Source organism: Heloderma suspectum, chromosome 7 (assembly GCF_057233095.1).
Source record: "Heloderma suspectum isolate Gila_16-S chromosome 7, 16-S_ref, whole genome shotgun sequence".
In the NCBI taxonomy this organism is placed as follows: domain Eukaryota; kingdom Metazoa; phylum Chordata; class Lepidosauria; order Squamata; family Helodermatidae; genus Heloderma; species Heloderma suspectum.
This window is the reverse complement of record NC_139464.1, coordinates 104,446,842-104,461,943: the sequence shown is the minus strand read 5'-3', so window position 1 is coordinate 104,461,943 and position 15,102 is coordinate 104,446,842. Positions and strand designations below refer to the sequence as shown.

General features: G+C 44.3%; 1 protein-coding gene across 1 annotated transcript in view; it reads left to right on the top strand.

The window, feature by feature from the left end:
- CDHR3 (cadherin related family member 3) overlaps window positions 1-4,838 on the top strand; it is a 106,618-nt gene extending 101,780 nt beyond the window's left edge. The window contains exon 19 of the mRNA XM_084811445.1: window positions 1,629-4,838. Within this exon, the coding sequence (XP_084667571.1) occupies window positions 1,629-1,996 (368 nt within the window). The 3' untranslated portion in view covers window positions 1,997-4,838. The remainder of the gene's footprint in view (window positions 1-1,628) is intronic.
- The last annotated feature ends 10,264 nt before the right edge of the window (window positions 4,839-15,102 follow it).

The window sequence follows — 15,102 nt, the reverse complement described above, 5'->3', positions numbered from 1 at the left end:
GTTGGTTGCTTTGGAGACTTCCACTTTCACGCTGTACTGCAGCTGTATACGATTGCTTGAGAAGGCCTTTACCAGTTTTAGTTTTTAAAAAGAGTGCTGGTCCCCATATGTCACCAATATGGAAAGATCAGGAACAAGATGTTCAGTAAATATAAGACCAGGGATGTATATCTCACAGTTCAGTTTTTTTGAGAATAAGTTAAATTGTTTAATTAAAAAATTAGATTTGTTTTTACTCAACACAGCTCCTCCTTCCATAGGCTCTTTATTTCAAAATAAAATTAACAAAATAAAGGCAACAACAACAACAGTAACATACATAATAATATAACAAGATCACTAAAGGAACAAAGGAATTCATTAATTATAATTCTTAGCCTAGAACTGGTATGCTTGTGTTACATCTACAGTAAAATGGTCTAAACAGAAGCCCAATATCTAATGGAAATATAAAAATACAATTTATACAGCATATAAAAGGTGTGTGTGTGTGTGTGTGTGTGTATGTGTTAGTCAGAAAAAATACAGGCAACTGCACTTGTTTGGAATTTGATCAGAAGTTTGAAGAGCTTCAACACAGGAAATGAATGGAAACCATGATGCCATAATGAGCTTTTGTACACAAGGCTGTTAATTGGCTGTTAATCTGCTCTGTCACTTTCATAGCAGAATTGAGATCCAAACACTACACAAAGACTGTTTCATTTCCTGCTTTTCCACTACATACCTTCTAGGTGGCACTGTGGTATAGTGGAATAGCACAAATACAAAAGTGGAAAAAGTGTTTTCCTTCGCTTTCACAAATAATACTGCATTTTCCCTAGTCTAAAAAACCTTGCCCAAAGTACTCTTTAAAAACAGAAGTGAAACTGGAGGGTCACAATGTTGTCTAAAGAATCCACAAACAACCGTGAGTATGGAATGACATGTGCACAATAAATGCCTCATGTAGAAAAGCTCTACATGTGTAGAATAGCTGTCCCATGAGCAAACCCATACTGGATGCTGCTACTCACTGGCTAAAAGGGCAAATCTAAAGAGGCACTTTCTGCTTGTGTAAGTTGACAATGGATGCCTTTGCAGACTCATGTGTCCACATTCAAGTGCAGCAGATCCAATGAAATGAATGCTGTGCATCCAGTGCAATGAAATCTCTGGCACCCCCTACAAAAGTTGGATGTCGGTGTGCATTCCCCTCTCTTTCTTGATGTGGATGAGAATATGCATTCACATACGCCAGTAGGTGCTCCCGTGAGTAGTTTCCTTGCATGCTGTACCAGTCATGCAAAAAGCCTTGGTGCATTGACTATCTCTTGATTTGGGGGCATTGTGAGTATGCACATTACCTCATTTATCCCCCCTTCTTCTGGCTAAACTTGAGTGGGAGAAATAGGAATTGCTGGGGCAGCTGAGATTTTCTGTGGCAAATACTGTACTCTTGAGGCTGAAATATTATTTATGGCTCTGGCACCTTTCTTGTTCACAACTCAGGAAATTGGTGCAATTGAGAGGCCTTAATTTCTGCAGCTAGCTAGAGAATTGCCATGCTTCACAGCTAGACAGGCTAAAGATAATCTTACCCCTTCATATATGAAAAGGAATAGTAAAATTATCGGTTTCTTTCACAGTCACTGGCAAATTGTACGAATATAATTCAAAGTCTGGGGCCCGAAGATGGAAAGATACAAATTTGCCTTCCACGTTGGAAGCAAAGGATCCAGTTGCACTGGAAATACCAGAGACGGCTACTATACACAGTGGTCAACAAAATCCAAGCAAAATGGAAGCTGATACCAGTGGCAGAAAGCTGGAGGAAAACCATATGACACCAAAGCCCTCAGAAAAGAAGGCTGAGACTCCTGACCAAAAGAGCAACCTAAAGTTACAGAAGCCAAAAGAAGAGCCATTAAGCAAGGGGACTTCCTCACCCATTCCCCCACGCAGGTCGCCCATCCCTTCTCCCAAAATATATCCCAAATACCAAAATCAGCCTTAAAAAAAAAGAAAAAAGTATGATATGTGTCTGTAACCCAGGTAAAAAGAAAAAAAAACCTTTACTGCTACTCCAAACAGGGAAGAGTGCAGACAAAGGGTATTTACTTTTAGTTTCACCATTGTGAATAAGCTACACAAGAGGATTGCTACCAAATAACAGCCTCTCCTGTGTAAGTATTCTAATTAGAATGGCAGTATAGCTAAGGCACAGTCCCCCATTCCAGTTGCTTAAGAAATACAACAGGGTCATGGGTGACTGGCATAATGCCCCCAACATCTTTGGGCTTTCATAACTTCCTGGGTCAGGTTGAAAACGACATGACTTTCCTCTGGGAGAACAAGCCATATATTTCTGAGGAAGCTTACTTGCTTCAAAAGTTAAGGAATATACATTTGATAAGCCAAATCACAGTTGCTGTTATCAAGAGCCACTGAGTCCAAATTGGGTTACTAGTATTTGTATGGTTACAGGCATTAAAAATCCTGTAACCATGGCGATTTACAATCATCTTCCTCCATAGGTTTCCTACAGGCAGATTATTTTACCACAAGAATTCTGTAGAACATGCACGCACACCTCACTGTCTGCTCTCTGTTTGTACAATCCTAAGACAATGGTTTCTATTTGTATAGCGAAATTCATAAGTGGCTACACAACATAAGGCCTGCTGTATGGAGTAGACTCCATGTGGTTTGCATCAAAAACTCACTATACAGCTCTTTGTGTGAATCATGCCTCAGTCACACTGGAACGGAGCGGAGAAGAAGTGGGAGAGACTTAGTACAAGAACATTATGATGTTTGTATTGATGGCATTGAGGGGGCAATGATATGGGGAGCGCAGTGTAGAAAGAGTGTGCATCTACAGCAGTCAGGACTGGGGAGAGTGAAGGGAAGAAGGCAAATACTTGGTGTCAGGGTTCCCCTTATGACCTGGACCCCCTGAACAACTCCTTAAGGATCTCTTGGCTCCTTAAGAGTCCCACCTGCCTCCTTTTAATCTTCCCCTTCCCAGGAACGTGGGGTTTAGGCTGTAGACATGGGATGATTGACACTCTAGACACAGGTTTTAACCACAACAGTTTACTAGTAGATTTAAAGCTAGCAAATCACAACTAAAGGTATTTACACAATAGAGCTGAGTGATACAAAAGGTGTTAAAAGAAAACAGAAGTTGCAAAACACAAGTTCCTTTACACTAGCTATTGGACTTTTCTAAGCTGCTTCTTCCTGCTCACTCTTCGGCCTGCTCTCACTTCAGACTCTGGCTGTCTCTGCTCTTACTGACTCTCTCACTCTCTCTATATGCTCTTCTCCCTTAAAACCGAAAGTACTGCTTCAAACCTGAAGAAGTGAAACTTAAGTGGAGTATTGAAACAGAAACTTAACCGGAGAAATGAAACTACTCCTCTCAGGGTTACCCCCTCCCAACAAAAAATTCCAGGTCTTTAAGCCTGACCTTTTCCCCCTTTGCCTCTGTAGGCCTCGAACCTTCACTCTTGGGTTTGAGTTGAACTTGTCCAACTGGATTACTCCCCAAATGGCGCATGGACAAGCACCAGGACATTTGAAAGGAGGGCCACCCTGATTATGCGATGCCATAGGTCAGTGAGCAGAGCACTTATTTTGTAGGTTCAATCATTGAGTTTAAACTTTACAAGCTAATTTTGATCCTTCGGGCATTCCATAGCCACTACAGATGCCATTTCCCCACCTCCCCAAAACTGCTTTTAAAAATGAATTAAAAAAAAAAAAGTGGGCCGTGTGTTGCCGACCTCTGGTTTAAAGGATCTCAGGTGTTGAGATAACTTTTCCTTAGATCTGCTATCAGTCACAGCAGTCAGATAAATGGACCAATGAGTTGATTCAGAATAAAGCAGCTCCTTATATTCTTAAACAACTCATTTTCTGCTCAAAGACTGGTCCTGGTTAAAGGTTTGTGACTTGCAGCTTGGCAAGTGGTTCTCCCAAAGGAGCAGGCAGGGACAAGGCAAATGTTAAGCTCTCCCTGAGAGATGTAGTAGTAACTAACACTGCACTGTGACAGGGATGTTCAGATGATGCTACTCCCCCTTTCAATCAGTTGCATTCGTACTGTTCTCTCTCCTCCACAATTTTAAAATTCTGTCTGCACCTCAGTAATAAAATAATAAAAAATGGCTATAATCCTGTACTCATTTACCTGGGAATAAGTCCAATTGAACACAATGGGGCTTGCTTCTGAGTAAACATGCCTAGGTTTGCACTGTAAGTACACAAAATGTAGGAGTTAAAGGTTTACTTTGTACTTTAATAAAGCGGTGGAAAACTTTTACATGGTGATCTCAGGGCCAAAATGGGCAATAGCCTGCCATTTCTGGGTGTCTAGAGCAGCACATTTTAGGTACCGTATGTCATGGAAGATTACAGAGCAATCTGTAATTGTGTATGTGCTGATAACTAAATTAAGTTTGGAAAATTATTTAAAACAGTGATTTTGGTATGTTACGCAAAAAGAAAGCTAAAGAGCGTTGTTTTATCTGCAGCTTCTATAAATATGCAAATTATTGGTTCAAAAGTATTTTATATGGGAAACGATTGTGCAGTAACAATGAGGCATCCCTATCAAGGTTTATTTTATAGTGTTTGAATCTTTACCACCATTTAATTGTAATCATTTACTCAGTTTGCTGATTTTTGTATGTGACCTGAAAAATCAAGTTTAGAATATCTAAATGATAAGATGGCCTGATACAGCACTGTACAAGTAAGATGCTGTATTGAACTTCATATAAGTTTGTAATTTTATCTAAAAATTTCTTGATTTGCAAACCAAAATGTATATAAACATTATGTATTCACTCTAAAATGCATTCTCAATTCCTTCTCTTTGATTAGAATTAGGTGGAAATTATTTTAGGCTGCAATCCTGGGACCAAGTCCCAATGAATTTGATGGAACTTGCTTCTGAGGAGACATGTATAGGTTTGTGTTGTTCTTTTTCTTTGATCAATTAAACACACACATCTACATTTGTTCAAATACAGCCCTAAGTATTATCAAGGCCAAAATTCCTCTTCATTTCAGATCAGGGTGGAGTGGAGGTGTAAGTGAAGGGGCTCTCAAGTGCTCTATCTTAACTTTTGAAAACTACCCCTTTGTATCACCCTGCAAGCACTGGCCCAATCGCAACAGTGCATGGGACACAAAGGAGGTGCGTGACCAGTGCCTGCAGCAGCTCCTGCAAGCACCAGTCAAGTGTGCCACTCCCCCTCCCAATTGGAAGCCCCTTGTTATCTCCAACCACAGATTGGAGATAACAAGGGGATTCCTCTCCCCTCCTCCTCCCCTACTGCCTGGTAGCCTCCAGGCCAGGAAGCAGCACTTTGGAAGGGGGAGGAGCCCCCAGAGAGAGCCCAAGATTCCACAGGCCGGATGTAAAACAGAAGTTTCCTACCCCTGCTGCCAGCTGTTTTCAAACTGCAGCAAACAGCTTTATAACTTAAGTACCGATGCAGTGTCCTTGTTATAAGAGAATCTCTTTCAGCATTTGTGCTGGTACCAGGGAATTTTCCTAACATCTGTTACCACATGGGCAGCGAGTATCTTCAGTTGGCTGTTGTGGTTGCTCCTTCTTTGGTGGGCTTGAATATCATAGAATATCACAGTTAAAACTGGGCTCTGCTGGGTGATGTGATGGTGCCAGGTTTCAGTGCTCCACTGGGAAGAATAAAATAGACAATTGCAGAGTCTCCATTACTGATAATATAAATGTATAAAATCCAGCTGATAACCCAAAACTATCACTACCTGGGTGAACCAGAAAGGTTCCTCTGTTTTCACCAACCAAAGAACCTGGCTGGTTTGCCCAGGATGGAAACAGTTTTGAGTTAACAGTTGGATTCCCCCACCATTACCACCACCCTCCTTTTTTGGTAACATTTTGCCCAGTAAAGAGATATGAGCCCAATTTACATGGCCGATTTAGTGTGGAGTGACAGCACATCATGGTCGTTCGCGATGGATGACGCTATCACCAATCTGCTGCAACCCTGCAGCTTCCCTCTGGAAAAGGTGTATTTTCAGAAAGTCCTTTTAGTGAGTCTTTTTTCCTTGAATGTGGCTCCTGTGTGGTTCCACTGCAGTGTGCCCCGACCCCTCACATTAAATCCCAGGTGTGCTTATTTCTGTGACCTGGCCAAGTGGTGGGGCCACCCCCTTTTCCCCCACTCCCTCTTTTTCCCCATCTGCAGTACAGCTGCGTTCCCATTCACAATATCTAGCCTCTTTTTCCCATTCACGGTAACGAAGTATTGAAACAGTATTGCAGTGTATAGCGCAGTGGCTGCTTTCCCCATTCACCTTATGTAGCTGTATTTCCCATTCAGAAGAGCACAGTGGTGCTGTTTTAGGAGTTCACAATCGTGCACTAGCTGCTTCACCCATTTACCATTTGCAGCCTGTTTTCCCCATTCAGAAAACTGCAGTAGTGCAATTTCAGGCATTCACAATAGCACAGTAGCTGCTTCATGCATTCACAATTTGTAGCTTGTTTTTCCCATTCACAAAAGCGCAGTATCTTTTAATCTTTCACAATATCCCAGTGCTGGATGAGAGGGGAAAGGTGTGGGGTAAATTACAGGGGCTTAATTCAGCGCTTCCAGTAAACTTCCCTGAGCAGGGGAGTGTGGAGAGGGGCAGGGAACAAGCCTCTCAAATTCGCTGAGCAGCACCTATAGGGTTGATGATGTTCAGTTCTACTCCACCCACCCAACCTCAAAGTATGGGGGTTTCAAGTGCTGTGTGACCCATGAAAGCTAGTGTATGCTCTGCTTTTCTTGCTTTGTGTGCCCCTGATGGACCAAAGCAATTTCCTGAAAATCTGGATATAACCAGGAAGTGCTTCTCATTCCATTTCCCTGTAGATGGAGCCCTGGAGTTCTCGAAAGCTTGCACATTATTTGTGATCTTTGAGCTGGCCTAATAAAGGTATTACACAAATACGGACTCTGGAAATGATAATACTAGTCTCTCAAAATACTAGAAGCCAGGGTCTTCCCACAAAGCTGAATGAAGACAGATAAAAGGAAGTACTTCTTCACGCAGTGCATAGTTAAGCTATATAATCCATTACCACAAAATGTAGTGATAGCCACCAACTTGCATGGCTTTAAAAGGGAAGTAGACAAATCCATAGAGGAAAAGGCTATCAATGGCTACTAGTCCTGGTGACTATATGCTCCTTCCAGTAACAGAGGCAGTATGCCTATGTACACCAGTTGCTGGGAGACATGAGCAGGAAGGTACTATTGTGCTCATGTCCTGCTGTGGGCGTCTCATAGGCATCTGGTTGGCCGCTGAGTAAACAGATTGCTGGGCTAGGTTAGTCTTTGGCCTGATCCAGTACAGTTCATCTTATCTCCTTAGTTCAGTAACACCAACAAATGAAGGAGGCAAAAGTTGTTCGACTGGAACATTTCATTTTCCGCTTATCAGAAAATCGCATGTCAACAGGGATAGGAAAGGGTGATTCACAGCCCATGGGCAGCACTGACATGTCAACAGTTTCCTGTGAGTCTGCGGTTGTTATAGTGGCCAAAGTTCAGGCAACACTAATGATGCAAGTTTGCCACTCAGAGCTCCACAGTGTCATTGTTTCTACTGGTTTCGAGTAAATAAAATAATCCGATTTGTGCAGGAGTGGCCTTCTGATGAAGCAAGAGGTGCCGCTGCCATTGGAACACACATTGTTACTTTAATCTTTCCATCAGCACAACTCTGAAATGCCCGTAGCTAGACCAGGCTCACACAAAGACAGCTGTACATCTTAGTCACCCACACAAAATGACTTTAAAACGTTGCATACATTTTCCTGTCTGTATTTAAACTGGCATCTCTGTGATTATTCTTGTTAGTTCCTGCATGCATGCACAAGGATGCCACCTTGATTCAAGAAACCTTAATGAATTAGGTAAATCGTATGTAAATAAAAAGCAATCATTCTGAGGAAAAAGCATGTGTTCTTCATCTTTACATTTTTATTTATTTATTTTTAATGTTAACCTGCCTTTCCATAAAACATTTCTAAGACAGAGAACAACAACATAGTCAATAAAACTAAAGTCTCTAATTTTCTAATTTGTAATTTTTCTATTTTTGTGTTTTATTATTTTAATCCCTGCAAGCTAGTTTTACATCTTATGCTTGATATTGTATCTTATTCTGTGTTGGCAATGTTTATTAGTTTTGTATCGTTGATTTTATTGTGATTTTAAGTTGTAAAATGCCTAGAGAAATTTATGAGGCATTTCCTACATTTAATAAATAAAAAATAAAACAACAATTATAAAATCAATAAAACTATCAAATAATGAAGACAAACAAAAGAATTCCAAACAGCAGTGGTAAGCAGTAATTACAACTCTAACTGGCATATTCAACAGTCAAAAACTAATCTGAATAAAAATGGTTTTTGAAGCCTGCTTCAACGGACCAAGGAAAACAGCTGAATGGCATTAGTATACTGAAGGCAACCTACTCCAAACTTCTGAACCACCTCCCTCAGGGTTTTCATGTAAGAATAGATGCCTGTAGTACCCCATAAGTTAAGTTCCCACTGGGAAGAACAACCGTCCCCCAACACCATCTTCTAAAACCTGTCACTGAGGTAGGAGTAGAACCGACTGTGCCTTTAACCACATCAGGCCAAAAGGAAACCATGGTTGATGTATCACATGCACACAGTAGGCACCATCTTAGTAGAGGCATTCCCTCTGGGATGAGGAAAGACTAGGAATGCCTCTTCTAAGGTGCTGCCTGCCACGTGTGTGTTTTTGTAAGTAACTGTATGTGTTTGCTAGGGTGTTCATGCTGTGTGCTTCCACCCATGCTTAACATGCAAAATGCCACAAGCCTCCACTGTCCCCCTTCCAAAGAAAACCAAACCTGGGTAAGTAACTCGCACACTTAAACAAATAATGAGGCTCCACCAGTATGCAACTCAGATTCCTTCCCAACAGTGTATTATTCAATTATTTGTTCCCTTTACATCCTACCTTATTTTCTTCATGGGACTTAAAACTGCATACAGGCGATCTCCAAGTGGTCTTCTAGCCAGACCCAGACTTGCAAAGCTTCAACTAGGGATGTATGGATTTTGTAAAATCTGTTCCATCTGCATTTCGCGGATTGTCAGGTGCCTTTCATTCTGCCGTCCAGTCATTGACAGAATCAGATTTTTTCCAGTTTCCCAAATTTGTGCAAATTCACGCATGTGTGCAAATTCACAAAAATGCACAAATCCCCCCAAATGCTCAAATCCCCCCAAAATGTGCATTATAATGCTTCAGCCTATTTTTCTACAACTAAATTTGTGTAATATTCCAGAAAGTTTTAAAAAATGGTCTGCAAGTCTGCGGAATCTGTGCCACTTGGGAAAAGCCAGTGCACTATGGAATCTGCAGGTTGGAGTCATAGAAATCCAAACTCATTTGATTCTGTTGTGGATTTCTCTGACATCCCTAGCTTCAACAGGTAAGCTACATCACCTGGTGCCCTCCAGTTGCTTTGGATTACAACTCACAGTATTCCTTACCACTGGCCATGTTGGCTGGGGCTGATGGGAGTTGCAGTCCAGCACATCTGGAGGGCACCAGGTTGGGGAAGGCTATGCTACACCATGTGCCCTCAGACCATGCCATGGCTAGGACAATGTATTTTCCGTTCTCTTACAAACATTATGCAACATTCATCTCCACCATTAGCTGTAGCTCACTATTTCCTAAAGTTCTTTTCAATTTTCACATGGTATAGTATGAAAGTAATAATACTTAATGTTTATGTAGTGCCTATGAAGTATTCAAAGTACTTCACATACATCGCCTCAATAATTCTTACAAAAATGGCTGTGTAAGCTAATGAGAGCTGGTAAAAGTTATCTGTGACAGAACTGAAGCTACTGACAAAAATGTAGCTATGTACCCTCATATTGAACAACAACAATGATCTGCATATCACAGACAGAATATGAATAACTTTCAAGTCCTGTAACAAATAAAAGTAATCTATAACTAGTTTGGATGGGCATGCTTTGTTTCTGAATATCTTTTACCCGAGCATCTTATAGAGACAGAATTCATAAGCTGTTTTGATCAAGAACAGGATGGCCTTCAGGCACTTATTGAAGGACATTCTGTTAATCATTCCTGAAGGGAAAGTTCGTAAGAATTGGGTGCAGGAAAACATGGCTACATTGCTGTCTCCCAAATCCAGCCTTTTCTGTTTCTACACCCAATTGCATTTTATCTTGTCAAGATTTTAAGGCCTTTGATTCAAAAATCATCTCATCTGTTGATATATCTAGATGTGTGACCTCTAGCTCCTTCTCTGATTAGAAGGTATAGAGGCTGCTAAAATAACAGAATGTATCAAGAAATATTATTTGCATAGGTAGAAATGGAGGCACAGAAGATCTGCGGACATATCAATACTATGTTGTTGACCCCTCAAACAAGCCATGCAGCTCGGGTATGGATGACACAACAAGCTACACCCGGGTGGGTAATTTGGCTAATGGGGCCCAGCACGTGTCACAGATTTAAACAGGCCACTATAGCTTATTTAAGCCACGGTGGCTTGTTGGAGTGTGTGGACCGGCCCAATTCTCAATCTAACCTACCATGCAGGTAAATAAGCCAGGTTGGCTTGTTTTGATCATGCGAACGGGTCAGTGACTGCCCAAAGATACTCAGTGAGCTTCCTTTATGACTGAGTGGGAGTCTGAACCCTGGTTTAAACCCAAAACTCCATCCACACTGGCACAGGTCAAATTCGATTTGCTCAGGAGAATCTGCAACTTAAAAAAAGGTGGTGGTGGTGCGTGTGTGTGTGTGAGAGAGAGAGAGAACAATCAAGCATGCAGCTCATGTGGCAGACTTTGTCAGAAATTAGCATTTCTTAACACAAATGCACACTAGAGATATGAAAAGTGCTGACTGAAAAGCTAAAACATTCTTAATGCAGCAACAGCGACTCCTAGCAGTATGGAAAGGCTCTCTGAGGTAGCTGGCAGAATTATTTCATTTGCGAGCGGAGATGGGGTATTGAAGAGACAGACAACAAAGGCTTGGACTGAAATTGGGCCACATTTATTGAAATATCTGCAAGTGGGAAACCTAGGACGGGTCCTGACTGCGCCAGCGGCTAGCTGGCACTTTTATGGACAAAAACACACCCAGCCTGAGGGGTGGCGTGTCGGCTTGCCGCTGCTCCGGACTGCTCCTTATGGGGGAGGTAGACCTTCCCCTGTCACCCCCTCCTGGTGCCGCCAAACACCTGGGTGAGTGAGGTGAGTCGGTCTCCCAGGCAACCCTTATCCTCCCACCGAGCCGCAGAACCCGTTCGGGAGGCCTCAGGCATCACCTGTTGCCATAAGGTACCTCTGCATGCTCACCCGTACTCCTTTGCCCGTCCTAGCCGCCAACTGAAATGTGACCTATAGTGAGAAAATTAGACCTTATTTACCTAAAGGACATGCCCTGCCCCATTAACAGTGTGAAGCAGACAAAAAGACCCACAGTCAACGCCAATCAGACTGTGAGCCAAAAATTCCTACATGGCTCCCAAAAGGGGCAACCGGTTGACACCCACACTGCTTAAGGGAGGGTGGGAGGAAGCTGCGCGAGCGAGAGATTGCTCTGGGAGGGGCACGGGGCATAAAGAGGCTTCACTGGCCCCTCCCCATTAGAGTGGCACCAAGAGGGATGCCCAATGGCATCCCGAGTCGTCTTCTCACCGCACCCGCCTGCAACGCCCCCCCCCCCACGGCCAGGCAAGCCGGACGTGGGGGTAGGGCATTTGCGAGCGGAGACGGGGTAATGAAGAGACAGACAACAAAGGCTTGGATTGAAATTGGGCCACATTTATTGAAATATCTGCAAAGGGAAACCTAGGACGGGCCCTGACTGCGCCAGTGGCTAGCTGGCACTTTTATGGGCGAAAACACACCCAGCCTGAGGGGTGGTATGTCCGCCTTGCTGCCGCTCCAGACTGCTCCTTATGGGGGAGGTAGACCTTCCCCTGTCACCCCCTCCCAATGCTGCCAAACACCCAGGTGAGTGAGGTGAGTCGGTCTCCCAGGCAACCCTTATCCCCCCGCTGAGCTGCAGAACCCGTTCAGGGGGCCTCAGGCATCACCTGTCACCATAAGGTGCCTCTGCATGCTCAGCATCCCTAATCTCATTCTCCTGTGCCCGTCCTAGCCGCCATCAGGAGTGACATCCGGTGCCAAAACCAAAAGACACGGCCGTAGGAGCAACCCCAATGCGAAAGAATGTGTCCTAAATCAGATTTCCTAGACTGAGAGTACTCAATGCCAGCTTAGTAGCAGTCGGACGGATTAATGGCCCTAACCTCCAGCGTGATAATGTATATCTGGGGAAGGGGGATGCCAGGAGTCCACAAATGCAGGTGACGTCCTGGTCCTGTCCTGGATGGTATGTCATGCACAGAAGCCTGTATCCTAGCAGCCACTGGGAGTGACAAGCCCACTGCTTAGATGCACTCCCCCCTCTTGTGCTAAAGGACTTCTCGCCGGCCCCTTAGCTGATCCAACAACACTTTGTCATTACCAAATCGGGCAGGTCCTGTCTATAAAGCTCCACCCGCATCCTAACAATTTCCCAGTGAGGGATGATCCTGTTGCTTTTCTGATATAGCCAGATGCCATCTACCGGTTCACTGTCATATGGGCTCTTCCACACATTCCTCCAATTAATTCGAGGAAGTAAGCAGGACCAATGCTCGTTATTTCCTGACCTGGGAATCAGCCCAGGCAGACAGGATGCGGTCCTGGTTTCTCACACAAAGAGGTGGTTCCCTCCAAGATGCAGCACCAGAAACTGTGGGGGGAACATGCACCAAACCATGATGGAGTGGGAAAGAGGCACCCTCACTGTAAGCTGCGTCTGTCAGACCACTTAACACCTGCCCACTGGAACAGTCTGCTCTTGGCTCTACAGCCTGACCTATACACCCTCCGACCAGCCCAACATTGTGCTGTGTGCATACGTGAGCATGCACGCACGTGGGTTCATGTCCATTCCATTGATCTAAAGGAAAAATAACAGCGAGGACAAGAAAGAGATGCTAATCAGTGAGGTCTCACACCCTAGGAATGGAGACATGACTGTAAATTACCTGGAAGGCTACAACTGCTGCAGCTGAATGTGACAGCGAAAGCCCAGGGCTCCCTAACAACCCAGGTATGGGAGGCCCTTGTCCTGTGAGCCATGAAGTGCACGATGGCTTACCCGAGACTAAATGCATGACACTCAGCGAGAACCCCTTAGGATGGTCTCTGGAAGTGCCGGCATCCGGGTATTAGACAAAACGTTGGCCCTGGCGTCCCTGTCATTTATATGCTTCGTGAGAAAACAGATATTTCACAAGGGGCAGTGCAAATCAATACTAAAAAGGTAAAGGTGTCCCCAACCAGTCGTGTCCGACTCTAGGGTGCGGTGCTCATCCCCGTTTCTAAGCCGAAGAGCCAGCGCTGTCCGAAGACGCTTCCGTGGTCATGTGGCTGGCATGACTGAACACCGAGGTGCACGGAACGCTGTTACCTTTCCCGCTGAGGTGGTACCTATTTATCTACTTGCAATTTCTTGCTTTCGAACTGCTAGGTTGGCAGAAGTTGGGACCGAAGACGGGAGCTCACTCCGTCACGCAGCACTCGGGTCTCAAACTGCTGTCCTGCCGACCTTCCAGTCTGCAGTTCAGCGTCTTAACCACTACATTCGGATTGCGGGAGGACTATGTTTTAATGACATGAACAGAGGCCTGCCCTTCGTGCAAGGAAGTTAAGAATGGACATTAAGCCTTGAATTGGCCTGCATGGGCGATGCCACATATAAGAAAAATTCAGATAATGGGATCTTGAGAGATCAGAGGGCCAACCCTTGGGTGTGGTGCTACACCCATTGATCCTATAAATTGACCCTAAAACCCAGCCCGCTAGGGTATCATAGGACATCTGCAGCTTCGCCTTGCAGATGAACTCGTGTTCCAGAAAAGGAAACATTGGTAATCTTCGGAATATTAAAACCCAACCAAAATCCTCTTTGGGGGGTGGGGGTGCTAACTCAATGGTGTGGGAGCCTAGCCCCATTTTCGGTACGACACAGCCTCCACCAGAGGCCGGCACAGGACAGAAGCTATGCCGGTGAAATAAGGACTCCTCCACTCCCTGAAGGGCATGAAGTGTGACATCATGAGAGCACCTGTATAGGTCAACCTGCCTCGCCCCCTGGCATCCTGTAGACACTATCGCTATGAAGGTGCCAACAGAGTAAGAACAACAAGGCCACATACTGATTTAACAACCTGCATGCTGTATCCTTAAAAACCATTTAACAAATGTACCTACTGTAGATAAATCTTTGATTTCAGAGAAAAAGGGGCCACACACTAGCCCTGGAATGAAACCCAGAACCTTTCTAAAATGCAAGTTACAAAACCCACCGTACCCTCCTGCCACGTAAGGACTACAAAGCCATATGAGGGCTTGGTTCCAACTGGGAATACTAAGGCCTTGTCCCATTACTTTCCATTCACTGGATGGGGGAAGATAACATCTACCCACTCCCCCCTTCTGGTAGTAGACAGCATCAGAGGTGGTCGTACCAACAGTTGGAATTCAATGTTTACCGACCATAAGAATCAGGACCTCCCTCCATAAGGTTGAATGGGATTGTACCAATGGGCAAGGGCACATACACCCATCTTTACCCCATCCCCATGTACTCTGCGCAGGTGAGTGCAGGTCGCGCAAGTACAAGACCCAGCGCGCCTAAATCCGGACTTATCGTGGCAAATGTATATATAGCCTGAATGGTTCTGCCACTGCAGGCCGAGAGAGGGCAGGTGCAAGGGAGGGGGTTGATCCTGTGACACTAACACTAAAGTTAACCCAGCACTAGGTGGAATAAAACTATAAAAGATTCAATAACACCCAAGTGCCCTGAGTCCCTAATTATTGGCATAGAGGGCTGCATGCCGGCTCAGATGTCACTAAGTGAAGTATTACATCCAAATGACATGGGATGGCTTGGTCCTGTGGAGCTGCAGATC